The sequence below is a fragment of the Grus americana genome, chromosome 15 (genome assembly GCF_028858705.1).
Source record: "Grus americana isolate bGruAme1 chromosome 15, bGruAme1.mat, whole genome shotgun sequence".
In the NCBI taxonomy this organism is placed as follows: Eukaryota; Metazoa; Chordata; class Aves; order Gruiformes; family Gruidae; genus Grus; species Grus americana.
In genome coordinates this window covers 10,571,460-10,597,970 of record NC_072866.1, presented here as the reverse complement: position 1 = coordinate 10,597,970, position 26,511 = coordinate 10,571,460, and the positions used below count along the sequence as shown (strand labels likewise).

The 26,511-nt window shown below is 66.5% G+C and overlaps 2 protein-coding genes across 8 annotated transcripts in view; one reads left to right on the top strand and one right to left on the bottom strand.

The window, feature by feature from the left end:
* RAI1 (retinoic acid induced 1) overlaps positions 1-14,599 on the top strand; it is a 76,694-nt gene extending 62,095 nt beyond the window's left edge. For all 3 annotated transcript variants that reach the window (XM_054843710.1, XM_054843708.1, XM_054843709.1), the window contains 4 exons: positions 4,859-10,490; positions 11,635-11,728; positions 12,063-12,112; positions 12,563-14,599. In XM_054843710.1, coding sequence (XP_054699685.1) covers positions 4,875-10,490; positions 11,635-11,728; positions 12,063-12,112; positions 12,563-12,577 — 5,775 coding nt within the window. In that variant the 5' untranslated portion in view covers positions 4,859-4,874 and the 3' untranslated portion in view covers positions 12,578-14,599. The remainder of the gene's footprint in view (positions 1-4,858; positions 10,491-11,634; positions 11,729-12,062; positions 12,113-12,562) is intronic.
* A 337-nt stretch (positions 14,600-14,936) lies between these two features.
* Positions 14,937-25,328, bottom strand: SREBF1 (sterol regulatory element binding transcription factor 1). Of its 5 annotated transcripts, none has more exons than XM_054843712.1 (19): positions 25,062-25,328; positions 21,509-21,892; positions 21,169-21,347; positions 20,957-21,097; positions 20,660-20,878; positions 20,459-20,573; positions 20,160-20,371; positions 19,523-19,727; positions 18,853-19,037; positions 18,266-18,527; positions 18,020-18,186; positions 17,752-17,920; positions 17,553-17,661; positions 17,367-17,479; positions 17,144-17,276; positions 16,789-16,951; positions 16,348-16,533; positions 16,154-16,265; positions 14,937-15,968 (listed from the first exon to the last, which is right to left on the bottom strand). In XM_054843712.1, exons 1-19 carry the CDS (start codon positions 25,165-25,167, stop codon positions 15,745-15,747), a joined length of 3,384 nt encoding a protein of 1,127 aa, XP_054699687.1. In that variant the 5' UTR covers positions 25,168-25,328; the 3' UTR covers positions 14,937-15,744. The 5 variants fall into 5 exon arrangements, with proteins under 5 accessions (XP_054699687.1, XP_054699689.1, XP_054699690.1 ...); XM_054843714.1 differs by having other exon boundaries at positions 17,367-17,476; XM_054843715.1 differs by lacking the exon at positions 25,062-25,328 and adding an exon at positions 22,744-22,886 and having other exon boundaries at positions 17,367-17,476.
* Between the last annotated feature and the right edge of the window lie 1,183 nt (positions 25,329-26,511).

The following is a 26,511-nucleotide window of genomic DNA, read 5'->3' as shown; positions in this document are numbered from 1 at the left end:
GACAGTGCATTAACAGAGGTTCATTGGAGGGAGGGTGTATTAAAGGGGGTCACTGGAGAGATGGTGCATTAACAGGGAGCATTACAGGGTGCATTGGGGGGGGGGGGGGGGTGCATTGACAGCGGGTGCACCCAAGGGGGTCCCCTGGCCCCTCCGAGCTGGGTGCCATCTCCCAGTGCCTGGCACCGCAGGGTGCAGGGACAGACGGACGGCAGCAGCTCCGCACCCACCTGGAGGGTTTGACCCTGCCCCGGGCGAGCCCTGCGGGTCCCTCTGCTCTGCCGGGGGGTCCGTCCGTCTGTCTGTCTGTCTGTCCACCCCCCCCAGTTCCTCTCCTTCCCAGCTCCCGGGGCAGGATGCCCTTTCCTGGGCTGTCCCACACACCCCCACCCCCAGGCTCCCCCCCACTCCCCTTTTCTCTCCTCCCTTAATAATCAAATTCTCTGGAGCAGTTTGCGGTGTGGCAGCCGGCCAGAAAGGGTTTCTTTAAACTCCACCAGCTCACAATTAAACAAATCCAGGGCTGACGCTCCTTGATAGGCTCTTATTCCCCTCCCGGAGAGCCACCAAGGGGGCTGGGGGGGGGGGGGTCCATCCCTTCACCGCCCCACCGATGCCGCCTTGCTGTGTGGGGCTGCACCCCTGGGTGGGAGGCGAGGGCTGAGGGGTGTGTTGGTGCAGGGGTGATGGGGGAGCGGGGTTCCGCGGTGCCAGCACCGCTCCGATGGCGAAGCATCCCCCTGCGAGAGCGCGCTGCTATTTTTAGTCGTTGAGTCCTTGCTGATGGCGCAGCAGCAAAGGCGAGGGAGCAGCCGGAGGAGCAGCAGGGCTGGGGGCCCTGGATCAGGCCCCGCGGGATGAGCAGCAGCTGGGAAGTGAGGCCGGGGTGCGCGGGGCCGGGGGATGCCCGCCGTCCCCATGGCCGAGGTGTCGGGGGTCTTGGGTGCTTACCGAGGGTCCCCTGTCACGGAAAGTCCTGGGCTGCCTTCAGAAGGCTCCGGATCCAGCCCTGCCATGTCCCTGCCAGCCAAGGGGAAGGGGGAGGAAAGGGGAGAAGGCAGGGAAGGAAGGTGGGATGGAGGGGGGAGGAAAATAACACCAAACCCAGCCATGCAGCACAAATCCTTCCGAGCAGCAGGCAGGCTGCGAGCCGCCGCGCGGGCGGGCATCTGCAGCGGCAGGGCTGCGCTGGCCTGGCAGCGCCGCACGGTGCCCTGGCTCGGCTCCCGGCATCAGCCGTGTGCACCGCATCAGCCCCGCGCGCCACGTCAGCCCCGTGCACCAGAGCAGCTCTGTGCACCGCGTCGGCCCCGTGCACCACATCAGCCCCATTCGCTGCAGCATGGCCTCGTGCACCACAGCATGGCCCCCGGGTCACGCACCGGCTCTGGAAGGTGCAGCAGATCCTACGTGTCCCCAAACGGTGACGCCGGGGCTGTGCTGGCAACTGTGGGGCAGACTGGACTGTCCGTGCATCCCTGGGGACCCAGGGGACAGGATGCTCCGGGGTGGCTGTAGCGGCTCCTTGGACTGCGGGGACAGGATCGCGCTGGCCCTGGGCACTGTGATGGCCCCAAGTCCTTTCCTCCGCCCATGGATGCCCCTTCCTGGGCCGGGCGCCCTGGCTGCACCCGTGGTGGCTGCAGCCGTGCGCCAGCCGCCCCGTATCGATTGCCATCGCAGGGGCAGCGGGAGCCGGGCTGGAAACTTCTTCGGGGCTGGGGGAGCGCGTCTGGCAGGGACGTGGCGGGGGGAGCAAGCGTGCAGGGCCCCGGGGCCGCAGCCGCCTCCCCCTCCCGGGAAGGGCCGTAACCTTGCTGCTGTCGACAGCTTGATTTGATGCCATTAAAGCGTTTGCTCGGAAACAGCCTACATCAGGCAGCAACATCTGTTACGGCCCTTCTCCGGCAAAGCTGCGGCAGAGCCGAGGGCAGAGCTGGCCTCCGGCTCTGCCGACAGGTCCGGGTGCTGCTGGTGATGAGTGTGTCGTCGGCAGCATCCCGCTCCCGGCAGATCCTGGTGCCTGGGTGGCCTGCAGGGAGACAGGGCCGTGGTTCTGGGCAAGGCGCCTTGCTCGGCGTGGGATTTCTGCTCCTCTGCGACGGGGAAGCAATGGGCAGCCCCAGCCACATCTCCTGCCCGGCGGGTCTCGCCCAGCCCCGCATGCTGTGACCCCTGTAAGAAGACGCCCAGGGGTGCAGGATGAGCCCCAGGCCTTGCCAGGCACTGGGACGTAGCCGAGGCTGGCTGTCCCCATGGCCTGATCCTGCCGGGGGGCTTCCTCCCACCCACACGTGGGCACACCCTGCTTGTTCGCACAGCGCTGCACGCCCTGTGGGCATGCACATCCTGCAAGCGTGCAAACCCTGTATGCATGCACACCCCGCACGCGTGCACACCCCACACACGTGCTCCCTCTGTGCATCCCCTCGTCTGCGTGTCGGTGCACCAGGCGCTTTTGCTCAGCCTGGCATTGTCAGAGCTGTTTGAAAAAGTAACAATAATTAATTAATAGCAATAATAAAAAAGAAAGGGGGGGAAAAAGCTCCCTTTAAAGCACCAGCCCAGGGTCTTCTTGAGCCGATTTAATTTTTCAAACCTGCTTCCACGTGGAGCGTGAGGGGCCCTTTTCTCCCTTTAATTTTCTCACCGCCACCCGGGGCTGCCCCAGAGGTCTGGCTTTGATTTTCCTGCCTTTGTTCCGGCAGCCCCGGCGCAGGACAGGACAGCACCGCACCCGCACCGTGGTAGGGGCTTTCACGCCGGCCTCGCTGGATTTTTAATTGACCCGTCTTTTCCCTGGGATTTAGGCTTTAACCGCATCCAGTTGCCCGTGCAGCCTGTGAGATGCAGCTGCAATACAGGGAAGCGACATAGAAAGCATCCGAAAAAGGGGATGGGGGGGACAGGCTGGCGTGGGTGGCACCGAGCCCAGCTCCAGTGGTGCTGGAGGGCACCGTGCAATCGGTGCATCCCTGAGCTGTTGGCGGTTTTGGAAATATAACTAAATAAAGCCCCATGTGTGCACATAGACCCTGAAAAGGTGCTGAGACGTTACTGGTGTCCACAGGGCGCTGCGAGGAAAGGGGGGCCAAGCTGGGAACGATCAAACCAGCGGTGCGATTTCTGTGGCTACAGCAGAGCTGCCAACAAAGGGACCATGCGGAGCCACGCGCCGTTTGGCACGTTGTGATGGTGGCACAAGGCGGTGGGGACACACACGCATCCCCCTGCAGCTCGAGGCTGCCCGGCACGGCTGGCACCGCGGGGAGGTGTGCTGGGGAGCAGGGCTGGGCTCGGATCTGGGTGTCAGACATCACCAGCACCCTGTCCCTCCCCTTGTTACGCTCATCACCTTAATGAAGGCAGAGGGGACCTCACGGGCTGCACCGGGGCCACCGCTATGGCATGGCATTGAGGGAGCAGTGCCAGGGAAGCCTCTGGGCAGCTGCAGACCCTTGGAGCTGCCCAAATCTGGGCTCCCAAATCCCAGGCTGCTGCCGAAACAGGCTCACATCCCCCACAGCACCTCCAATTCGTTGGTGCTGGGGATGGGCAGGATGCATCCCCCCACCACCACCACCGAGCCCTTCATTAGCCCCTGCAAGCCGCTCAGCTGCCTCCAAGATCAAACCGGTGACCCAGGTGCTTCCCCGCACCTAACGCAAGCAGGGCGAGGAAATGGGGAGGTTTAATGACGATGGCGAGGCACTCGACTAATAGACGTCTGCTGGCGGGAGCAGACAGCTTCCAGATGGTATCGCGCCGGGGCAGGGAGGATTGGCTGGGCCGGGGGGGCTGCGGGAGGCAGCAGCAGGCAGAGACAGGCAGAGCCAGCAAGTTCAAATGACTTTTTTTGCAGCAGAGCTTGCGGTTCTGGTCCTCCATGCTGCTGCTTCCAGTAATTAGCCCAATAATTAAAAAGAATTGTGATAAGCAGGGTGTTTGGAGGGTCTCGCAGGATCCTGGCGTCCCTGGGCGGGGGGGCGTGCAAGGAGAGGGGTAAAGTGATTTGCAGAGCTAAGGGGCAGTGGGTGTGTGGAACGCAGAGCACTGGGGCTGGGGGACCCCAACACGGTGCAGGGGGTCAGCGCGCCACGCAGGTGAGGCAGGGAGGGGGTCGGTTTGCCATGCAAAGCTGGGGTGGGCAGCAGAGATGAGGAAGGCTCCCAGCAGCGGGGTCGGGAGGGCTGGCTGGGCAAGCTGCAGGCAGGGAGGAGGCAGCCGGACCCCAGCTACCCCCCAGCTCATGGGCACTGTGCTGCGAAGCGGGGCGATGCAGCGTGGAGCGATGCGAGGAGATATGATAGAGGATGATGCAAGACAATGCAAGGTAAGGTGACGCAACGCCAAGGATGTGATGTGGGGCGACACGATGCGATGCAGAGTGATGCGAGGTGATGCAAAGCCAGCTGCTGCGATCTAGGGCAATACAGGGCGGTGCGATGCAAGGTGATGTGATGCAGAGCGATGCAACGCAATGCAAGGTGATGTGATACGATGCGATGCAGGGCGATGCAATGCAAGGTGATATGATGCAGGGTGATGCAATGCAAGATGACATGATGCAGGGCAATGCGATGCGGGGCAACGTGAGGCGATGCAGAGCAAGGCGATGCAAAGAAATGCATTGCAGGGTGATGCAAGGCGATGCAGGGCGATGCGAGGCGATGAATTGCCAGGTGCTGTGCTCCAGGGCACCAGCGAGGAGACGCAGCGCCAGCGGGGTGACGCCACGGCGGGCGAGGCGATGCCCCCGCGGCGCACGCGGCGCTGCCCCTCTCCTTGCGTGGCCGCGCTCCCCGGCCTGCCGCGGTGGCGATGCTTCATTTGAATTCTCGCCTCTCTCTCTTCGCAGATAACGAGCCCGCGCCATGCAGTCCTTTCGAGAAAGGTGTGGTTTCCATGGCAACCAGCAGAGCTACCAGCCGACTTCACAAGATACATCACGCCTGGAGAATTACAGGCATCAAAGTCAGGCAGGGCCGAACTGCGAGCGGCAGAGGCTGGTGGCGAAGGAGTACTACAGTCAGCAGCAACTGCCGTACTCGGGCTACGAGAACAGCGCCGTGGAGAAATACCACCGGGGAAACAAGCAATTAGCGGGGCAGCAGCTGCAAGGCAGGCCGGCCTTTTCCAATTACGCCGTGCAGGAGAACAGCCCCTATCCGGCCCGTTATTCGGGGGACGAGAGCTTGCAGGCATGGGGCGGTCAGCCGCAGGCGCTGCCCGGCGGCGTGGCCAAGTATGAGGACAGCCTGATGAAGAAGACGGCGGCGTTGGCGGGCGGGCGGGCATACCACGAACCGGCGGCTGCCCCGCTGCCCTTCCGGACTCATTTCCAGCAGCAACAGCAGCAGCAGCAGCAGCAGCAGCAGCAGCCGCCGCCCACACTCCCCTACCCCAAGCTGCAGCGGCAGAAGCTGCCGAACGACGTCTCCTCGCCCATGCCCTTCTCGCAGAGCCCCCACTTCGGGCAGCACTCGCAGTCCTTCCCCGCCTCCTCCACCTACTCCTCGGTGCCGGGGGGCAGCCAGCCGGCACACTCCTACAAGAGCTGCACAGCGCCCTCGGGGCAGCCGCCGCTGGAGCGGCCCCTGGGCAGCGCCGCCAGCCTGGCCCCCGGCCCCCGCGTGCCCAACCTGCATGGCTACCAGCCCAACCGCATCGGCTACGAGCAGCCCCCGCAGCCGCCGCCGCAGCCCCCGCAGCCGCCGCCGCCGCAGCCTCCGCAGCCGCCGCAGCCACCGCAGCCACCGCAGCCCTTGCAAGGGCGGCATCACGCCCCGGAGACCCTCCACTATCAAAACCTGGCCAAGTACCAACATTACAACCAGCCGGGCCAAACCTACTGCCAGGGTGACGCGCCGCCCGTCCGGACACCGGAGCAGTACTACCAGACCTTCAGCCCCAGTGCCAGCCACTCGCCAGCTCGCTCCGTCGGCAGGTCCCCGTCCTACAGCTCCACTCCCTCCCCGCTGATGCCCAACCTGGAGAACTTTCAGTACAGCCAGCAGCCGCTGAGCGCCGGCGCCTTCCCGTCCGGCATTGCCGACCACAGCCATTTCATGCCGCTGCTGAACCCTTCTCCCACCGACGGGACAAGCCCCGACGCTCAATCTGGGAACTGCAAAAACTTGCAGAAAGAGAAGCTGCCTGAAAACCTGCTGTCTGACCTGAGCCTGCAGAGCCTGACGGCGCTCACCTCCCAGGTGGAGAACATCTCCAACACCGTCCAGCAGCTGCTACTCTCCAAAGCGGCCGTGCCCCAGAAAAAGGGCATCAAGACGCCGGCGAGGACTCCTGAGCAGCTCAAGGGGCAGCACTGCAGCCCCGAGAGCAGCACCTACTCAGCAGAGCAGGTGGGGACCCCCCTGTCCGACTCACTGAGCACCCCCCAGTCCGTCCATGCCGAGACACAGGATGCCGACTATCTCAGCGGGTCAGAGGACCAGCTGGAGAGGAATTTTCTGTACTGCAACCAGAACCGCAGCCCTGCCCGTGTCAACAGCAACTCCAAGGCAAAGCCCGAGTCTGTGTCCACCTGCTCTGTGACCTCTCCAGATGACATGTCCACCAAATCGGACGACTCCTTCCAGAGCATCCACGCCAGCCTGCCCCTGGAGACCTTCACCAAGTACGTGACCAACGAACGGGACTGTCCCCGGCTGCTCCTCAGCGCCCTGTCCCAGGAGGAGCTGGCTTCCGAGATCATTGTCCTGCAGGATGCCATCAGCGAGAAGGCAGACAAAGCTTGGGCCAACTCGCCCATGCTGAGCAAGGAGGCCACCAAGTCCCCCTTCCAGCTGGAGAACCACCGGCCCTGTCTGGACTCCATGGTGAAGGGTGCGTGGCCCAGCCAGGGCGATTCCAGCACGCTCACTGAGCCCCTCAAGCTGGACAAGGCTTCAGGAGCCAGCGCAGGGAAGGACTTTGGCGAGGAGGTGTACGAGGGTCCCCAGGTGGAGTTCACGGCCACCGAGACCAAGGATGCACTGAAGGACGCGGCCCCGCTGGCCTTCAACTCCAAGCCCAGCATCCCAGTGGCGACGTCGAGTGCCGGAGCCACCGGCTACAGCTGCTACTCGAACACCACCGCCAACTCGGTGGGATCCGAGAACGCCATGGAGAACTTTGAGTGGCCAGAGGAGAGCCTGGGTGAGGCATGCCTGCGGTGGAAGGAGCTGGGCTCAGGTCTGCAGGCCACCGACCTCCCCAAGGGCTTGTTCCCCAGCAAATTGGTGGGCTCCTGCAAAGAGAAAAAAAATGCCTGCGGCTTGGATCTGTGTGATGGTGAGCAGCCGGCCAAGAGTGAGCCGGCCCGGGACTTCGGCCAGCAGGCGATGGAGGAGGAAGAGGAGGAGACACTGACCTATGATGAGGCCACGAAGGCGGACAGCGAGAGGTGGCTGCAAGACACCCGGCACTGCTGCTCGACCGGGGACTTCAGTGAGATCCCCATCATCTCCTCACCAGAGCTGAAGGAGTCAGACCTGGAGGCGGAGGAGTACTCCTCGCTGTGCGAGCTGGCCGGCTCGGAGCAGAAGTCGGTCACGTATGATGTCTTGCCACCCAAGCCCCCAGAGATGCCCACTGTGCTGTCCTCCAGTGAGGTACCCGTGTCCGCCGAGGAGACTGTCAGCACGATGGAAAAGGAGAGCTCGGCTCCCGCTGCGCGCCTCTCTGGCCAGTCTGTCATCCTGCTGGGCCCTGCTGTGGGCACGGAGACCAAGGTGAAGAGCTGGTTCAAGTCCTCCCTGCCCCACATCCAGCCCGAGGAGGAGAGCAGTGGAGGGGAGACATCCCACCCGGAGGTGGCCGATGCCAAATCCGCCCTGTCGATTGCAGTGAAGCAGCAACTCACCCCTGAAAACACGCTGGGGAAGACAGAGCCTGTCTCACGGGGCAAGAGCCTCCGCAACAAGAGGGTCCACTGCCGGCTGCCGGAGGGGGACGGCCCTGGCAGCACCGTGCCCAGCCCCTTCAGTGACTTGCCGGCAGCCGGCAGCATGGCCGGCGCCTGCCTGGGGCCAGACGGCCAGGCAGAGATGCCAAGCAAGAATGCCCACAGCCAAACGCCCCGGTTTCCAGCCGAGGGTCTGCCAGCCCGCATGTGCACCCGCTCCTTCACCGCCCTCGCCGAGCCCCGTGCCCCGGCACCGCTGGAGGGGCTGAAGGCCCCCGCGCACCAGGAGAAGCTGGGGAAGAAACCCACCTGTGGCGTGAAGCAGCGGGTGGCTTTCAAAGCCAGGAAGCGCAGCGGCCGGCCAGCCCCCAAGGTGGTCCAAAATGCCAGCGATGCCACCCTCCTGGTGCCTGGCTTGGTGACAGCAGAGGAGGCGGCAGGGCCGACACTGCCGGAGGGGGACACGGTGGAGGCTGGGGAGAGGGACCAGCGGTCGATGATCCTGCGCTCCCGGACGAAGACGCAGGAGGTTTTCTACACCAAGAGGCGGCGGGGCAAGCGAGCAGCCGATGTCCGGCTGAAGAACTGCAAGGCACCCAAGAAGCTCATCTCCAACAACCACCTTCCGCCCACCTTCAAGCTGGCAGCCCCGGGCAGCCCCCACAAGGAGGGCAAGGTGGGCGCCCGGATGAAGCTGCCCAAAGCAGGGCCGGGCGTGGGGGGCAAGATGTCTGAGCGGCCCCTGCACTCGCTAAAGAGGAAGTCCACCTTCATCTCCCCCATCCCTACGAAGAAGAGGAACCTGGTCTTGCGGAGCAACAGCGGCGGCGTGAAGGAGGAGAAGCCGGAGGGCCCCCCCAGTCTCTTCAAGAAGATGCCCGTGGCCAAGAAGGTGAAAGCCAAGCTGCCCCCCAAGAGCTCCGGCGAAGCCGTCCCAAAGCCCCCCCCACCAAAGGAGGCCCCCGACGTCTGCATTAAGATCACCTCACGGGCAGCCTTCCAGGAGGCCACCAAGACCAAAGTGCTGCCTCCCCGCAAAGGCCGCGGCCTCAAGCTGGAGGCCATCGTCCAGAAAATCACCTCACCCAACCTGAAGAAATTCGCCTGCAAATCGGCAGCCACGGCGGCGGCCACGGCAGTCGCCTATGGCACCTCCCTGAGCACTGCGGGGGCGGAGAGGGAGCGGGTGGTGAAGCACGGCGGGGTGGCCCCGGCGGCGGGCGACACACGGCTGCCCAGGCCGGTGGCAGCACAGAAGGCGCCCGCCACGCCGACGGCCGAGCAGCTCTGCCGAAATCCCAATGGCCGAGCGCCGAAGGGGAAGCTGGGTGGTGGGAAGAAGCTCTCCACCGAGGGCTGCCAGGGTGAAGCCTGTGCCCCGGCCCTGGGGGTGCAGCCCAGCGCCGCCATGGCGGCCAAGAGCCTGGGGCTCCTGCCCAAGAAGAGGAACCGCAAGGGCAAAGTGGCAGCACTGGGCATGGCCAAGGTTCCCCTGGGTCCCGCACCACCACTGGCGCTGCCCCGGGAGCGTGCGGCCGGCCCAGGTGGCGGGGAGGAGGTACCACGGGAGGGGAAGAAACCAAAGACTGAGGAGAAGGAGGCGGGGGGCGGCGAGGGACCCCCCGAGGGACGCCCCACAGCCGGGCTGGCGCGGGGGCCAAAGCCACGGGCCAACCACTCCAACTACAATGGCTACTCCAAGCGGCAGCGGAAGCGGCTGGCTCACGGCAAGGCCAAGGCGGTCCCGGCGCGGTGCAAGAGCCGCGGCAAGCGGCGACGGCAGGCCCAGCAAGCCCCAATGCTGCACCCTGCCGAGCCCGAGATCCGGCTCAAGTACATCTCCTGCAAGCGGCTGCGGGCGGACAGCCGGGCCCCCCCCTTCGTCCCCTACGTCCGCGTGGAACAGCACGGCGAATTCACCACCGCCTGCACCGTCGTCAACTCGCCCGGTGAGGAGGCACGGCTGCAACGGGGACCGGCCGGGCCAGCGCCACGACCACGGGCAGCCCTGCCCGCTTCCTCCACCATGCACATGGGGCCGGTGGTGTCGAAGGCACTGAGTGCTGCCTGCCTGGTCTGCTGCCTGTGCCGCAACCCTGCCAACTACAAGGACCTGGGGGACCTCTGTGGGCCCTACTACCCCGAGGACTGCCTGCCTAAGAAGAAGTCACGGCTGAAGGAGAAGGCACGGGCAGAGGGACCGGGCGAGGACGCCATCCCGCCCGCCGTGGCCGAGCGGGCGCCCCGAGGGACAGAGGGCGGCTGCGGTGCCGGCGGCAAGGCGGCGCGGCCAGAGGGTGCCGCCGAGGCGGCCAAGCAGAGCGCGCTGCGCTCCAGCCCGCGGGGCATGTTTCGTAGGCTGCAGAGCTGCTACTGCTGTGACGAGAGGACAGAGGGCGAGGAGGCGGCCGAAAAGCCCCGGCGGCATGAATGTCACAAAGCTGAGTCCCCGCCACAGGAGCCGGCGGGCGACACGCAGGAGCACTGGCTGCACGAGGCCTGTGCCGTATGGACCGCTGGGGTTTTCCTGGTGGCGGGGAAGCTCTACGGGCTGCAGGAGGCCGTCAAGGCGGCTGCCGACCTGGTAAGAGCTCGGCTGCCTGCCCAGCACGGCACGGCGCCCTGGGGCGGCATCTCCCGCTGGCCTCCTACAGCCAAAGCCATTCCCGCAGCTGCGCCTCTGGCTGGGGTGAAAATTAATAGGGTTAGCCCCCCGAGCATCCGGGCACGACGAGTCGCCCTGGGAGAGCGGGGTGGGTGTTCAGGCACCATGAACCCTGCTGGCTTCCCATGAGATTTGTGCTGCCGCGTCTCTGATAGCACCTAAAAACCCCCGTTTTTAGCCATAGAAGCGTATTTGTGGTGTTATGCTTTGGGAAGGTGGTAGGGCTCCCCTGGGACCATGAGGATGTTGAGCACAGTTGGTCGCATCCCCCAGCCCAGCCGTGCATCGCAGGGGGTGGCTCGGAGGGGGACAGATGCAGCCTGGCAAAGGCAGGATGGAAGATGAAAATGGGTGTCACGTGGCCTGATGCCACAGTGATGGGCAGCAGGGGAAAGAGAGCTGGAGGGAGGGCGCAGCCCTGCCCTGCTCCTCTCGCAGAGTGAGAGGAACGCGGGCACATTGAGCGAGCAAAATAGGGGGGACGCTGCTGGGAGACCGTCACAGGGACACAGGGCTTTTGTGCTCAGGAGAGGGAGGGGACAGCCACCCAGGAGAGGCCGGGCAGGGGGCCTTCAGCAAGCCCCCTGGTACCAAGTTTGGGGCTGGCTGCATCCAGCCTGTCATCTCCAGGCATCTGCACTTGTGGCATGGCTGTCGGAGGCTGCTGCCCTCTCCCTGCCTGCACCGGGGCTGGGGGGGACAGGTCCTCCACCACCACTGCCACCAAGCCATGGCGCGGCCCAGGCCATGTGCCTTCACCTCTGCCCCGTGGAGGATGGCTGTGGACTCGGTGCCATCCAGGGGAGAGGTACAGCGGGTGTAAACCTCATGCATGGCTGCAGACGGCCGAGCGAGAGGCACAGCATCGCTCATGGTGCGCCGGCACAGGAGGAAGGATGCTGCCCAGGGGGGAGGCAGCCTGGGGCTGGAGCGGTGCAGGAACACCGGTGCAGTCTCCTCGCGGCCGGGACCATCAGGGTGCTTTGCTCCTGGGCTCTGACGGGGTCTCTCTGTCTCTCTGCATCTCTCCTTCCCTGCTCCGAATTCCCGGGTGTGTTTAAAGAAGTGCTCGAGCTGCCAGCAAGCGGGAGCCACCGTGGGCTGCTGCCAGAAGGGGTGTCCCCACACCTACCACTACGCGTGTGCTGTCGACACAGGTGAGCCCAGCTGCGGGGACAGGGGTGTGGGGTCCCCTGGCACCCTCAGACCTGGCTGGCCGTGGAGCTGGCTGCTCCGCAACGCTCAAGCCCACCGAAGGCCAGGGTGGGCTCGCAGCTCCCTGCATGATGATGCCCCCTGCACAGGCAGTGCCAGCTGGTGTCCTGAGTTTGACCGGCCTCAGCTGAACCCTTCATGCAAATGTTGCGGCTGGTCCAGGTGGTGGTGGGAGGCCGTGGGCCGGGGGGGTTGCTGTGTGTCCCCCTGCCACGCGGGGACAACCATCCTGCAGCATGGGGACTCCTCTGACACAGCTTTCTCCTTTCCTTGCAGGTTGCTTATTAACCGAAGAGAGCTTCTCTCTGAAATGTCCCAAACATAAGGTAAGCCCAGAGCCCCCCCGCGCCCCCCAATGCTTGGCAGCCCCTGGGGTAGGAGGACCTGCCTTTGGACCGCAGCCCCCCAGGGACACCCTGCTCCGCAGCACACCCACTCCGGGCGCTCAGCCCCACGTGGCACGAGGCGTCGCAGTGGGACATCGTGTCCCTGTGTCCCTTACCAGGCCACCCGGGAGCCCTCCGCTGCGGGGGCAGGCCAGCGGGTTCCAGGTCTGGGACCCCCAGCCGGGCCACGGGGGTTCGCTTGCACGCTGAGCAGGTGGTGGGTGATAATTGAACCCACGCTAAAAGTGCTGCATCCCGGGTGGGCGCCCAGTTATTCGCGGGTGGGCAGGGTGGTTGCTGATGGAGACATCCCCGCCAGCCCGGGTGACCAGACACCCCCCCACCCCCTCCAGCGGGACCACCGGGCTGACACCCCCCTTCTCCCCGCAGAGGCAGCCGGTGTAGCGCCCCGCGGGCACCCGCCCCGCTGCCAGCGAGGGACCGGCGGAGGAGGCAGCGCCCCGGGAGCGGAGCGGGGCCGGGCCGTACCGGGAGCCCCCCGCTGCAGGTGGGCGCAGCGCTGCCGCCCTGTCCCTCCCCTCCCCCGAGCCCGTTCCGGGCGGCTAGAGCCAGCGCCGGGTTTTCCCCCCCGCCGGGCCCCGGCAAAACCCGGCCTGGCCGCACGGGAGATGGAACGGGATCCCCCGGCCCGCGATCGCTGCACAGGGGGGAGGGAGGAGGGCTCGGGGGGGGGGGGGGGGGGGGTAGAAGCGGGGGGGTCCCGGCGATGTTGTCTTACTGTGGGGCCGCCGGACTCACCCGCGGGTCCCGGCTCTCCATATCTCACACTGATCTGATCTGAGATGTTGCCTTCAGCAAACCTCACGGTGTCTGTCTGTATATACGTGCGGCGGAGAAAAGGAAAAAAAAAAAAAAGACAAAAAAAAAGGACAAAAAAAAGGAAAAAAAAAAAAGACAAACAACGGCCTGCTGTTTGAAACACCACTCTGCTTTTTCCGTTTCGTTCTTCCATCTCCTGTCTGCTCCCACCCTGCCTGTCCCGGGGTGCCAGCCCCTGCGCCAGGCAGCCGGGTCCCCACCGGGGCGAAGGGCGCTTGGCTGGGCTGGTGGGTGCCCGCCGGGCTTCCCCGGCCCCGCTCCCTCCCTCTGAACCCCGGCTCATTGCACCCACCACCCTCCCACTCCATGGGGTGCTGGCGCTGCTCGGTCGGGGACAACTGGTCCTGCTCTCCGGGACCCCAAAACCCCACCCTCCTCCCTCTGCTTCGGCCTCGCCACACCTCTGCGGCTCCTCTTGCTGGGGACGGGCTTTGCTCCCTGCGTTTGTGCAAAACCCCACGGCTCTGGGTGCTGAACCCCATGGCTCTGGGTGCAAACCCCAGGCCCCGGGTGCTGAACCCCAGGGTTTATCCTGGTGCAAGAGGGTGCAAGCAGCCCAGAAATGGCTTCCAGCCAGCAGCAGGGTCCTTACTGGAGGAGGAGGAGGAGGCACTTGCTTCCTCCCTCTGCATGGCCCTGGCTCGCTCCTCGCTGCCTGGGGTGCCAGGTTCGCTCGGCTCCCTTGGCTTTCGCTTCCCTTCCCAGCCGCCTCGGGGGAGCTGGGGGGCTGCCCAGCACTGGGATCGCCTCCTGCTGTGTCCCCGCAGGGCGCCCTGCGTGACTCCCCAATCTCCGCACCCCAGCCTTGCACCCCCTGCACCCCAGTGCGGGTAGCAAATAACCAACCCAGGGCAAATCAACCCCAAATCCCATCCTAAAAACAGCCACTAGCCCCTCCCAGCCTGCAAAGCATCCTGCAAAAGGGGGGGGCACAGCCCTGGCCCTATCCGTCCCCCCACCCCGACCCTGCAGAGCCAGTGCCCTGTGTCCCTGCCGGCTTGTCGTGTCCCCTCCGTCCCACCCAGCCCTCACCCTCAAGGTTTGCTGGCCACAAAATGTCTGTTGTTTCAGCAGCTTGCCTCGGACACAGGAGCAAAAAACACACGTTAAAAAAAAAAAAAAAAGAAAAAAAAAGAGAAATAATAATAAAAATAATTAATTTAAAGAAAAAATAAAACTCTCAGTGTCCCTGGCAGTGTTGCCTGAAATCTGGCTATTTTTAGTGACATCTTGTACATATGACTGTAAAATGGTAAACCGTGTGTATTATATATTGCCTCATTATATAGTGTATATATATGTATACATATACATATATATAATATATATGAAGACTGTAAATGTTAAGACTAGTGTTCTTATTAGTATATTGCTTCACACTGAAGATTGTGTGTAACAAGCTGTTTCTAAAAGATGTTTATTTTCCTTAAGAGTAAAAAACAGGTCATTGCATTCAGAGCGTCAATAAAGATACAACGATTGTTTTGGAAGTACGTGGCGCCCTGCTCGTGGCCTCTCTTTCTCCTGGGGGGCTGCCGGGGGTCCCCCGGGGCCATGCCAGCCCCTGGGTGGCCCCTTGTCCCCAAGTGCCACCAGCACCGGGGGTCATGCTGTAGGGTTAGGCTGGAGGGGATGCTGCGGTGGGGCTGGGGTATTGGGGAGGGGGCAGCACCCCCAGCTCATCATGGGGTAAGGAGGGTGTGTCCAGAGTCCCTTGGCACCCAGTGTCCCCGTCCCTGCCACCCTTGTCCCCCCCATCCCATGCGGCCCTCCCCTGCGTGGGGAAGGCAGGACCCATAGCCGGGGATGCCCAGCCGAAGGGGATGCCCAGCCCGGGGGCGGGGGGGCTGTGTCCCAGCCAGGCTCTGTGTGTCCCCCAAGTTCAGTGTCTGTTCCCACCCACCCCCAGTCCAACACACACCGGTATAAATAATCAGCTTTAATTGTCTGTACAAAACTCTTCAACTATGAAAATACCATTTAAAAAGGCAAGGCGGGGGGGGCTGGGGCAGGGCGAGGGGGCTATGTACAAGGGGGGGATGCAGCAAGGGGATGGGGGCACCCACCAGCCCCCCGGGAGCTCCGTGCCACCCTGCCATCTCCTCTCCGAAAGCGCTCAGGCCTGGCCATGCCCGGGGGCGGTGGCAGCTCCTAACTGGGGGGGACTGGTCAGTCTTGGGTGGGGAGGTGGAGGACAAGCCGTGGGGGGGGGCCTCTTGCCTGTCACAGGCACAGTGGGGGACAGGGCCCTTAGGGACCACCGTGGGGCCAAACCTCCTCCCCCCGCAATGGGACACCAGGAAAGGTGGGCGAGGAGGGGCCCCCACCCTGTGCCAGGGCACTGGGCGGTACTGGGTGACACTGGGGCCGGGCTGGCCAAGCATCCCAGTGCCATGCAATACTGGGACAGTGTCACTAGAGGTCCCCACGTCCCATCACCCAAGCGGGCTGAGGACAGGGACAGAGCCATGCGGTGGCTGAGCCCACCCGTGGCTGTCCCACGCCGGGAGCCTCCGCACCCACCGCCAGTGGCACCGGGCATCACCCTACCCCTCCCCAAGCTCCCACCCCGTCACCTGAAAAACTGCTCCCTAAACCATCCCACAGAAGGGGCTCACGTCCCAGGGGAAACTGAGGCACGTGTCTCCTCAGCACCCCCAGCCACCCCATTCCCCACATCCTGGAGCCAGGGGGGCTGGCAGGGGGGCTGGCAGCGTGCCCCCTGTCCCCGGCTAGCCCGATGTGACAGTGGTGCCACTGCCCAGCTTGATGATCATCTGCTGGCAGTCGTGCAGCATCCGTTTGTCGCCCAGCTTCTCCAGGGTGCGGGCGGCCTCGGCCAGCATGCCCACACGCTGGCCCGGCCCCGAGAGGAAGCTGGGTGGGAGGTAGCAGCAGGCCAGCAGCAGGGCCTCAGCGTGCTCCCGTGGCGTGGGGTGGCTCTCTGGCTCGCCGGCTGCAAGAGGGGGAGAGCGGGTGTCAGCCCCGAAGGTGCCCCTGGAAGCCATTGACCCTCCCTTGGGTGCTCTGGCACGGTGACGGGGCTGTTTGCCCACCCCAGCGCAGATGCCACCACCAAAGCACGGGCAGTAAGCCCTTGTGCCCCATCACCCAGCGCCGCTGTCCCACCCCGTGTTTCACCTGTTTTGCTGCCCTGCACCCCTCTCCTCCGCAGGCTGCGGTCCAGCAGCTGGTGGGTGCGTGTGGGGCTGGCCCGGGCCATGAGCCTGGCGGTGGCTTCGTGCAGGAACACCTGGAGAGCGAGGGGAACACAGTGAGCGTGGCCGGGCACAAGGGATGAGGGGACCCACCTGGATGAGGAGGGGGGGGCTCACCCGGCGCATGGCGGGGCGCAGGGTCTGGGCCAGGCGCCGCAGGCTGCTGAGGTCCTGCTGGAAGCCGCGGAGCTCGAGCGCGGACGCCTGGTAGAGGCAGCTGCGCTGCTGGCTGATGCTCATCTGCTGCTGCCACAGGTTGGTGCGGGTGACAAGGAGCAGATCGCACAGCAGGAGCTGGACCGCCTGGGGGGGTGAGGGGAGCTGGGTGAGCGGGCGGGCGGACAGACAGATGGACATGGGAGGGGGGAGGAGGTCCCTGCGGGCAGGCGTTGCTGCGCGGGGCCCCCGCCGGGCTGCATGGCAGGGGCATTGCACTCCCAGTCTGACACATGCAATGCAACTACAATGCACCCCCGCGAGGGCCGGGGGCACCTCCCGCGAGGCCCAGGGGCTCCCCCCCCAGGACAGACGGCCACCTTGCCCCCCACCCCTGCTCACCTTGTCGATGGTGCCCTTGGGGGGGCTGCCCAGCTCCAGGCTCTCCCGCAGGCAGCTGCTGGCCTTCTCGCAGTGGCTCAGGCTGGCCTGGCTCCCGTCCTGCTTGCTCAGCATGGCCCGGACAGCCCTGAAGGAATGCAGGGCAGCGCGGGGCAGGGGCTTCCTGCAAAGTGGGGGGGGCACAGTTACTGCAGGCCCCTCGCTGGGCAAAGCTGTGTCTCCCCCACTTCAGCAGACACCGGGCAGCACAGCCACAGTGCTTGGAATGCGTTAGCAAGGGCCGTGCCAAGCCAAAAAGGAGGGGAGGCGTGCGAGGAGCTGTCACCCTCCCGTCCCCAGCGCCCCTGGCACTCACTCAGAGCTCTGCAGCGCCCGGGGCATGGTCTCCACCAGCGGGTAGAGGCGCTCGGCCCCCTCCTCATCTCCCTGCAGCCAGTGAATAACTGTGCCAATGATGGACGCCCACCACTTGGACACGGGGTCGGTGCCTGCGGGGTGGGAGGGACACGGGAGCGGGGTGTCCACCACTCCCCTGGCCCCCCACACAAAGCATCCCCAGGGGGACACGCTGGCCTCACCTGTGATGGCCGCCAAGCCAGAGCTGATGGAGGGTGCGGGACTGGGCACACCGCTGGCGTCGGAGCAGCCGTTGAGCAGCTGGAGGTACTCGAGTGCGCTGGAGAACCGCCTGCTGGGAGAGGAGCCGTGAGTGGGGCCGGCTCCATGCCAAGTGGAGGGAGCGGGGTGCCCACCCCAGCACTTACCCCTCTCCCTGGGCAGCAGGGCGGCCAGGCTCAGGCATGGCCACGCAGCACAGCGCCTTCTCCAGGAGATGCTCGCGGAAGAGCTGGGTCACCTGCGCCAACGGGTCCACTGCGGCACAGAGGGGCTGTGAGCAGGCATGCCTCCACCCCGAAACGGGGGGCTGGGGCTGTCTGGGGCGGGGGGGGGGGTGTGTGTTACCTGGGTTGCCAGCAGAGCTGTAGATGGTTTCTCTTGGGACACCCTTGACGGCCCAGTCCCCATCGACGAAGAAGCGGTGGCCCAAGGGGTGGCAGAGCCACTGCATGGCAGGGGGCACGGCCCCGCCATGGGACAGGGCCACACGCCGGGCGCTGCAGAGGAAGGGGCGCTGCGGGGAGAGCGGGGGTCAGGGGGGCACCCAACACTGCGTCCCAGGGGCCACAGGGGATCCCCTGGCCCACGGCGGAGGGGGCTGCCCCGCACTCACGGCTAAGAAGTGGAAGCAGCGGTGCAGGCTGGCCTTGACCCGCAGGGCGGCTGCCACGTAGATCTCAGCCAGGGCAGCCACAGAGATGGCGTCGCCGGCGCACTCGGCCAGGTTGACGGCACTTAGCGCCAGGTTGATGGCCAGCAGGTGCCCCCCGGCCTGCTTCCCTGCGGGGACAGGGACGGGGGGCTCAGGGGTGGACACGGGGGTCCTGTCTCCCTGCCCCCCCGCAGCGCGGGGCCATACCGGCGAGGTGGAGCTGGTGCAGGCGGTGGTAGGCCATGGCGGCGTCGCGGGCACTCTGGTGGACGTGGTCGGGGGTCGGAGGGTCGGGGCGCAGCCCCCCGGCGCGGGCGGCCAGCCAGCGGCCCACCCAGAGGCGCTGGAGCAGGTGCCGCAGCAGGGTCCAGAGCAGGCTGCAGGCCAGGTCCCCGTGGGAGGCGGGCAGCGGCCGCCCCAGCGCCCCCAGCGCCGTCCGCAGGTGCTGGGCCCCCTGCGCAAAGTCCCCCTGCGCCCCCCAGAGCGGGTCAGCGGGGGGGCGGGGCCAAAGGGGGCGGGGAGGGGGTGGGTGGAGCTCATCGCGGGTGCGGTCAGGGCCGCACACAGCCGTGCGTGGGCGGGGCCAGGTGCGACAGCTGGGCTGAGCCGAGAGGGGCGGGTGGGCTGGGGCAGGTGGGAGGGGCTAACGTCACTGGAAGGGGCGGGCACTGCGAAATGGGCGGGGCTAACCCTGCAGCGGGTGCTGGGACAGGGCTGGTGGGGCCAGGCGGGGTGTGGCCAGGGTGGGTGGGGCAGGTGACATCATGCAGAGTGGGGCAAGGGGCGGGGCTTACCCGGTCGAGGTCAAGGTCGGCCTGCCGGCGGTGCCGCCAGAAGAGGACGGAGGGCTCGGAGTGGGGGCGGGTGACGGGCTCCCCGCAGACGAAGAGCCGCACCACCGCGCCCAGCACCAGCGCCGCATTCAGCGCCCAGAAGGCCAGCGTGGGCCACAGCCACTGCGACCACCCCCACGGCTCCTCTGTGCAGGGAGGGGGTCAGCGCCGCCCCGCCACCTCTGCCCTGCACCCACCCCAGGGGCTCCATCCCAGTGGCCTTCACCCCGTGCCCACCCCAGCAGCCTCCACCCCAACTGCCTCTGCCCTGCGTCCACCTCAGCATCCTCCACCTCAGTCACCTCCCAGCTCGGACCCACCTCAAGACCCCCCTGCTGATGGCCTTCACCCCATGCCCACCCCAACAGCCTCCACCCAGGTAGCCCCTACCACACACCCACCCCAACATCCTGCACCCCAATGGTCTTCCCCTCAACAGCCTCCAGCCCACGCTAGCCCCAATGGCCTCCATCCCAATGGCTTTTGCCCCATGCCCAGCCTGAGAGCCTCCACCCCACACCTATCCCAACAACCTCCATCCCAGTGGCATACCACCCCAATGGCCCACCCCAACAACTACCACCCTGATGGCCTCCACCCCAAGAGCCTCCACCCCACTCCCAGAGCTTACCCACGGTGCCAGACTCAGCCATGATGCTCCTGCCAGGGCCAGCAGTGCCCGAGGTCCCCACAGGGGCTGGGGCACCAGAGCCCCGGAGAAGGGAGGCCAGGGGGTTGAAGGAGAGGCAGAGGAAGACGAAGGCGCAGAGGGCCATGCGGGAACGGTCCAGCATGCCCTGGCTGCTGGGTGAGGGCGGCAGGCGCTCCTGCTTCACCTGCACGGGCAGAGCTGCTGTGAGCATGGGGCACCGGCACAGACATGGGGTGTGGTGATGGGGCACAGGCATGGGATACAGGGCATGGGATACAGGGCACGGGGTGTGGTGGATAGGGCACAGGGATGGGATATAGGGCATGGGCACGGAGTGCAGGGTACAGGCATGGGGCATAGAGCACATTTTGGGGGACAGGGCTTGAGCACAGGGCACGGCTGCAACAGCCCACTGCACCCCAGAATGCCTCTGCACCCCTCCCTCCAGCCCCAAATCATGTGAGGGAGGAGCAGCCTCAGAGAGCAAGACCAGGGCTCTCAGCTCCCTTCCCCACGCCAGCATCTGGTGCACTTTGCTCTTGGCACCTCTGGCATGATGCAGTGGATCCCCTGCCCGACCTGGGGTGGGAGGATCCCTCCCACAGCCCCCCCACACCTTGCCATGGTCGCAGAGGGGACTGTCAGGCTCCGAGTCGCTGCTGCTGTTGCTGCTGCCCCCGCTGAGCGAGAGTGGGCTGCTGTGGGACGGCGAGCCCACGTCCGAGGGTGGTGGCGTCAGCATCTCCATCACCTCTGCCTTCACCACCTCCATGGGGGCCTCCGCCTTGGCCCCCCCGCTGCAGGAGGCCACCAGGTCCTTCAGGGACTCTGTGGGGAGCAGAGTGGGCTGAGGGGCGCTGGGGGGTACAGCTGAGCCCTGTCCCCGCCTCCCCCCAGACCTGCCCTTCCACTCACGGTTCTTCTGCACAGCCATCTTCAGGGCGAGGTTCTCCTGCTTCAGCTTCTGGTTGCTCTGCTGCAGGAAGCGGATGTATTCGATCGCCTTCCTCAGGATCGCTGACTTGTTGAGCTGCCGGCAGGCAGGGATGGCTCAGCCCAAATGCTGGGCAAAGCCACCCCTTGCCCGCCCCTGCCCCACCGTCCCCAGGCTCCCACCTTGGCCTCCGTGCCCACCACCAGGTCCTTGAGCTCCACGATCTTGTCGTTGATGGAGGAGCGGTAGCGTTTCTCGATGGCGTTGTGCGCCGTGCGCTTCTCACCCCTGCTCTGGACCAGTGCCGGCTTCCCGCTGGGCGCCAGCCGGTTGATGGGCAGCTTCTCGGCATCCACCACCAGCGGCACCGTGGCCAGGATGGTCCCTCCGCTCACCAACGCCTGTGGGGATGCAGGGTGGCATCGGTGGGGGTCTCGGAGCATCCCCCCACCCTGGAGCTCCCCGGCGGTGGGACCTACCGGCACCTGCAGCGGGGTGGCAGAGCCGCTGGCGCTGGTGGCCAGGGAGGCGATGCTGGAGGTCTTGGCACTGCCGGCGTCCGTCTTGACGGCCGTCAGCAGCAGGGAGTCAGCCTTGATGAAATGGGGTTGCAGCAGGACCTGGGGGGCAGGGGGCGTCAGCAGGGCTGGGGGGACTACTGAGACCCCCCCACCCCTGGCCCTGGGCTTACCGGCACTGGCTGGATCTGGGGCGAGACGGGCTGGGCAGCGGGAGCGGCGGGAGCGGCGGGGGCCAGGAGCTGCTGCGGTGCCACACTCTGCACGGGGCCAGGCAGTGCCACGGGCTGGCCCGGCTGTGGGGCAGGCAGGGGGCTGGGCAGGGCCTGCCCCGCACCCCCGGGCTGCACGGCTGGGCATGGAGCAGAGGACAGCGTCACCAGACCCCCCAGCACCAGCCTATCCCGGGCAGCCCCATCCCACAGGGATGTATCCCCCCCCCCAGCAAGAGCCCCCCCACGACAAGCCCCCACCCAGGGAGCCCCGATCCCCCGCGTACCCCCAAATCCTCACCGGAGAAGCTGTGCTGGTTCTGGTAGCCCACCAAGGGCTGGGGACTGAACTGGCTGGGGGACGCAGGAACAAAGCTGGGGGCCAGCATCATGCCGGGCTGGGGCTGGCTGCTGGGCAGGGCCGCCGGCTCCTCCTTGACACCCGGGGCTGGCGCCGGCAGGAGCGGGGCTGGGGGCTGCGGGGTGAAGGCTGCCATCCCAGAGGGCCCCGGGTAGACGCTGCCGGTGGGGGCGGCGGGGGGAGGCTTGTTGGGTCCCAGGTAGGTGCCGAGGGTGCCCGGGGCAGAGGGGAGCCCCGGGGGCACGGCGCTGTCAGGGGCAGCGAACGGCAAATCAAACAGCCCCGAGAAGTCATTGTCCTGCGTGTTGATCAGCTGGAGCATGTCTGCAAAACAGCCCCCCCGCCGCCATGCCATCAGCGGCTGCCCCAGCCGCGCACATCCCAAGGGGCCCCCAAAGTCCCGGGAGTCTTGGGGCTGGCCCCAGGCTGCCCACCCCACAGCTCAGCACTTTGGGGACGGATCTCCATAACCCAGGGGCAGAATTCCCTGAGAACCCAGGAATCTGCTGTGCCCTGCTCCGTGCAGCCTCCCAAGCCCACCCTGCCAGTGGGGAAACTGAGGCACGGCGCACGCAACGCACGCAACGGGGGTGCCAGGGCCTGGCCACCAGCGGTCAGAGGTTTCCAGCCCAGTCTGGGGGTGGCAGCGCAGATCTTGGCCTGTTTCTGAGGCTGGGGGGGAGGCAGAGATGGGCTTGTGCCAGCTCGTTCATTTATCCCGTACCGAAAACCCCGACAACCCCAAAGCAGCCTCTGTACCAAGGGGAGGGGGTGCTTGGGATGTGCCAGACCCCCGTGCCAGGCTTTGCCTGCCCATGGCACCCCCCAGGAGGGCAGCTGGGCAAGCGCGGGGTTAAACAGCCTCAGAGGTCTGCCCCGCTCAGTGGGACCCGGGTGCCCCAGGACGTCCCCATCAACACACCTGACACCCACACATCGGGGTGTCCCGAGATGCCCCCCACTGCGCTGTCCTGGGATGCTCCCACCAAAGCACGCCGGGATGCCCCCACCGCCGTACCCCCAGGTGCACCCCCCCGTGCACACACACCCCCCCCCGGGTGCCCCCACCGAGGTGCGCAGCCCCCGGACACCCCCCATGGGTTGCAGCACCCCGGGAGGGGCTGCAGCGGTGACCCTGCTGGGCGGGGAGGAGGAGGATGGCGAGCAGGGGGTACCTTCGAAGGTGCACTCCATACCGGTGGGCACGGGGGGGTCCCAGGAGCAGGCTGCGGCCCCCGCTCAGCGCCGGGCCACGACGAGGCACCGGGATATTTTAAAGCCATGTTCTCGCCTCCTCCCCGCCGGCCCTCCCCGCCGCTGCCCGCGCCAGGCCTGGAGCGAGGCCGGCGATGGGGTGATGCGACTCCGCCAATCGCCGCCCGCCGCCCCCAGACAGCCCCGCGGCCGCGCCAAGGTGAGCCCTGCGGCGGGTTACTGCCGGGCACCCTGCCGTAACCCGCCGGCGGTTACTCAGGGTCAGCCGGCGTTAACCCCTTCACCCCGCACCCCACTGCCCCCCCGCATCCGGCCAGCCCGAAATGATGCTCCTCGCTCGATGCCCAGTGCCCAGAGGAGACACCCCACAAGGACCGGGGTCTTTGCACAGCCCCATTTCCCCCCCAAAGACATCCAGCCCTCCACACCCCTCTCTGTGCAGGTGGGTTTCCTTCCGGGGGGGGCTCCCAACCTCGGCTCCCCTTGCTCAAGAGACCCCCCAAGGCTCCCCCATGGTCCAGGGGCAAGAGAGCAAAGTCTGGGGGTGCAGAGAAGGGGTGCACCCTCCTGACGCCCCCCCCCCTTCCTGCTGCACAGCCCCAGGGGTGGGCACAGCTCTTGCAGCCACCTGGCACGTACCAGATATTTCTATCCCGTGGCACGCGCTGCCACCCATGCCATCGGCATGACACAGGCACCCGGCGGTGCCACGGCTGCCCCAGCCCTGCTGCTTCGGGTCGTGGGAGCCCATGGGGCAGAGCCGCATGGCTGTGGGTCCTGGCAGGTCCCGGTGGGCACAGGGCACCCACGTCCCCGGATGCGCACCCCACAATCACCCCAGGGTGGGCACGGTGATAAGGGACAACCCGTGGCCACTCAGGGACTGGTGGCAAACCCACGGCCCGTGGAGTGTCAGGCCATGTGAGAGAACCGTGGGGCACGAGGTGACCCAGATGACCGTGATGCAAAGGAGCGTGGCAAAACCCCACGGCAGGACACTCTCACCCTGCACAACCGGTCCGTGCTGGGCACCGCTCAGTCCTGGCAAGGGTCCCAGGGGACCTGAGGGGACACCAGTACAGCTCCAGAGCACTGCTCCTGCCTGCCTGCAGCTACCATCCTTCCCTGCCCACACCAAAATCTTGCTGGGGGAGGCGGGTGGCACCTGGATCTGCCCTGATCCGTCCCAATTGCCGCTGGGCTGAGCCTCCAGCCCTGGGATGCCACCTCCACCCCAGCTCCCGGAGGAGAGACATCCCCCGGACCCCGCAGTGGGGAAGGTGTCAGAGGGCTCGGCCAGCCTCATGCCATCCTCGCCGCATGCTCCACCGGCTCTGCCGGTCTGCGCTGGCGCAGACCGGCAGAGCCGGTGGAGCATGCGGCGAGACAGGCATGGGGCTGGCTGAGGGCCGGTAAACCCAATTTTTTGCTAAAGCCATGGTATCGCTGCACCCAGCACCAGTAAGACCTCGGTGCCACCGGGGTGGGGAGTGGGTCCCCTTAGCACCGGGGACTGGGTCTCCTTTGGGAGTGGGTCCATTCGGTGGCACCCCCTTCCCAGGGACCCCCAGCTCGGCGGGGAGGTGGGTTCCGATGGGTCCCAGCCCCGGGGATGCTCCGCTCAGCCCCGGGGCCGGTGTAGAGCCCCCCCCCATCCCGGTTGGGCGGCTCGGGGAAGCCAGGCGTCCTGGAGGGAATGACCGGGAGTAACCTCCGCGGTGACGTCACGGGGGCGGGGCTAGAGGCGACACGATGCTGCGGCCGGCGGGGGCCCCGTCGGGCCTGTCCCGGCACCGGCACCTCCAGCCCGGGGGTCCCGGGGTCCTGTCCCCCTCCCCACCGGCCAGGACCCTGCTCCTCCCCGACTCCCCCGCCACGAACCGGTCCCCGGTAACAGAGCCAGCCCGAACCGCCCGGCCCTGCACCGACTCCGCGCTCCAGCAGCCCGGTGTCCCCCCCCCCACGCCGGGCCCGGCACCGAGACCGGTCTCTCCGGCTGTGTCCCGGTGCGGCGGCCGTGCACCGAGCCCGCTCCCTTCAGCCCGGCCGCGCACCGAACCCCGGTTATGCACCGACCCCGCTCCACCGGCCACGTCCCGGTCCCGACCGTGCACCGAGCCTGCTGTCACTAGTCCCCCGGCCACGTACCGAGCCCCGGTTATACCCCCAGCGCAGTCCCGGCCATGCACCGAGCCCCGGTTATACCCCCAGCCCGGTCCCGGCCATGCACCGAACCCGGTCCCGCTCGCCGCTGCCCGCTGCCCGCGTCGGGACGCACCGTCGATGTCGCTGAGCAGCGCCGTGTCGATGTCGCTGGCCCCGGAGAGGCCGAGGGACGGCGTCAGCCCCTCCAGGGCCCCGTCGTCGAAGGCGAGGACGCTCATCCCGGCGGCGGCGGCTCCCGGGCTGCGGCGGCTCTAGGAGTGGCGGGGCCGCCCGCCCGCGCCCGCCATGGCCGCGCTGGCCCGGGGAGAGGGAGGAAGGGGATGAGCCGCCAAGTTGCTCCCGCGAACCGTGCCCAGACCTGCTACCGGGCGGGGGAGGGAGGGACGGGATGGAGGCGGATCCGCCGCCGCGTCCCGCCCCGCGGCCGCCTCGCCTCCCCGCCCCGCACCGCCGGCGCCGGGACCTGCAGCCCCGCTGCACCGCGCCGGGACCCCCGGCGGCTTCGGGGAGGGACCTGGTGCACCAGGACCGGAGCAGGGAGCAAGGCTGGCTGCAGTCCCTGAGCAGGGCACCAGTCCCCTGGGGACAGGCACCAAATACCTGGGCTGGGCTCTAAAGAGCTGGGCTGGGCATTAAATGCCGCTCAGCCCCGGATCGGAGCACACATGGGAGCAGGCAGGAGGGCTGGAGTGGGGAGAAGGTGGTGGCCATGGCTGCAGAAGCCCCCAGCACCTCGTGAAGGCCACGTGCTGGGGTGAGCTTGGGCCACCAAGTCACCTCTCGAGGCTCCTGCAGTTCCCAGTGCAGAGGCAGGCTGCAGACATCTGCCTTCCCCCTCCCAGCTCCGGGGTCCGGAGCACGTCCCAGCACCACTGCCCAACCACGGCATGGCCCAGGGTGGGAGAAGCTCCCGTGGCCCCAATTAGGGGATGCCGATGGGCCGATGGTCCCTTGTGAGCCCCAGCTGAGCCCACGCACTCTCCCTGGAGCCGTGAGCTGTGGGAACCAGGAAAACCACTGGTGCCATCGGGGTCAGCCCCGTGGCTGCCCACAGGTGGTGGGTCTCAGCATGAGGGTTTCACGCCAGGGCAAGGCCATGCCGCTATGCCCTGCAGCACTGCGTGGTTTGTCTTACTGCTGGGAATAATTTAGGAAAAGAAACACCGAGCTCGATCTGAGGCTACCTGTGAATTAATTAAACCTGACTGCACCATAAAAACCTCCCCTCACCAGCACAGCGGGCACCCCTGTGCAATATGGGGAACCCTGCGTGGCACAGCGCACCCCGGTGTGACACGGAGCTCTTCAGGGACCACGCAGAGCACACCGTGCGTACACGTGGTGGGTGGCAGAGCTGTGGGTGTGCAGCCCCGCCAGTCAGTCCCTCTGCACCCTCACCCCCACTTGAGCCTCCTCAAGCTGGGGACATTAACCTGTGCCCGAGCTGGGGACAAGCCCAGGGAGTCCTGGCTCAGCTCCACACTGATGGCTGAGGCAGCGTCACCCGCACACAGGCCACTGACAGCTGCTGGGACATCTCTTTGCCCACAGCAAATGCTGCT

Excerpts from the sequence above, each read along its gene's own strand:
- SREBF1 (XM_054843711.1), bottom strand. The coding sequence starts at position 25,167 with ATGAGCGTCCTCGCCTTCGACGACGGGGCCCTGGAGGGGCTGACGCCG. Across the intron at positions 17,921-18,019 it reads GCTGCTTCCACTTCTTAGCC|CGCCCCTTCCTCTGCAGCGC; the intron begins GTGAGTGCGGGG and ends CTCTCCCCGCAG. Across the intron at positions 17,662-17,751 it reads CAGCTCTGCTGGCAACCCAG|TGGACCCGTTGGCGCAGGTG; the intron begins GTAACACACACC and ends TCTGTGCCGCAG.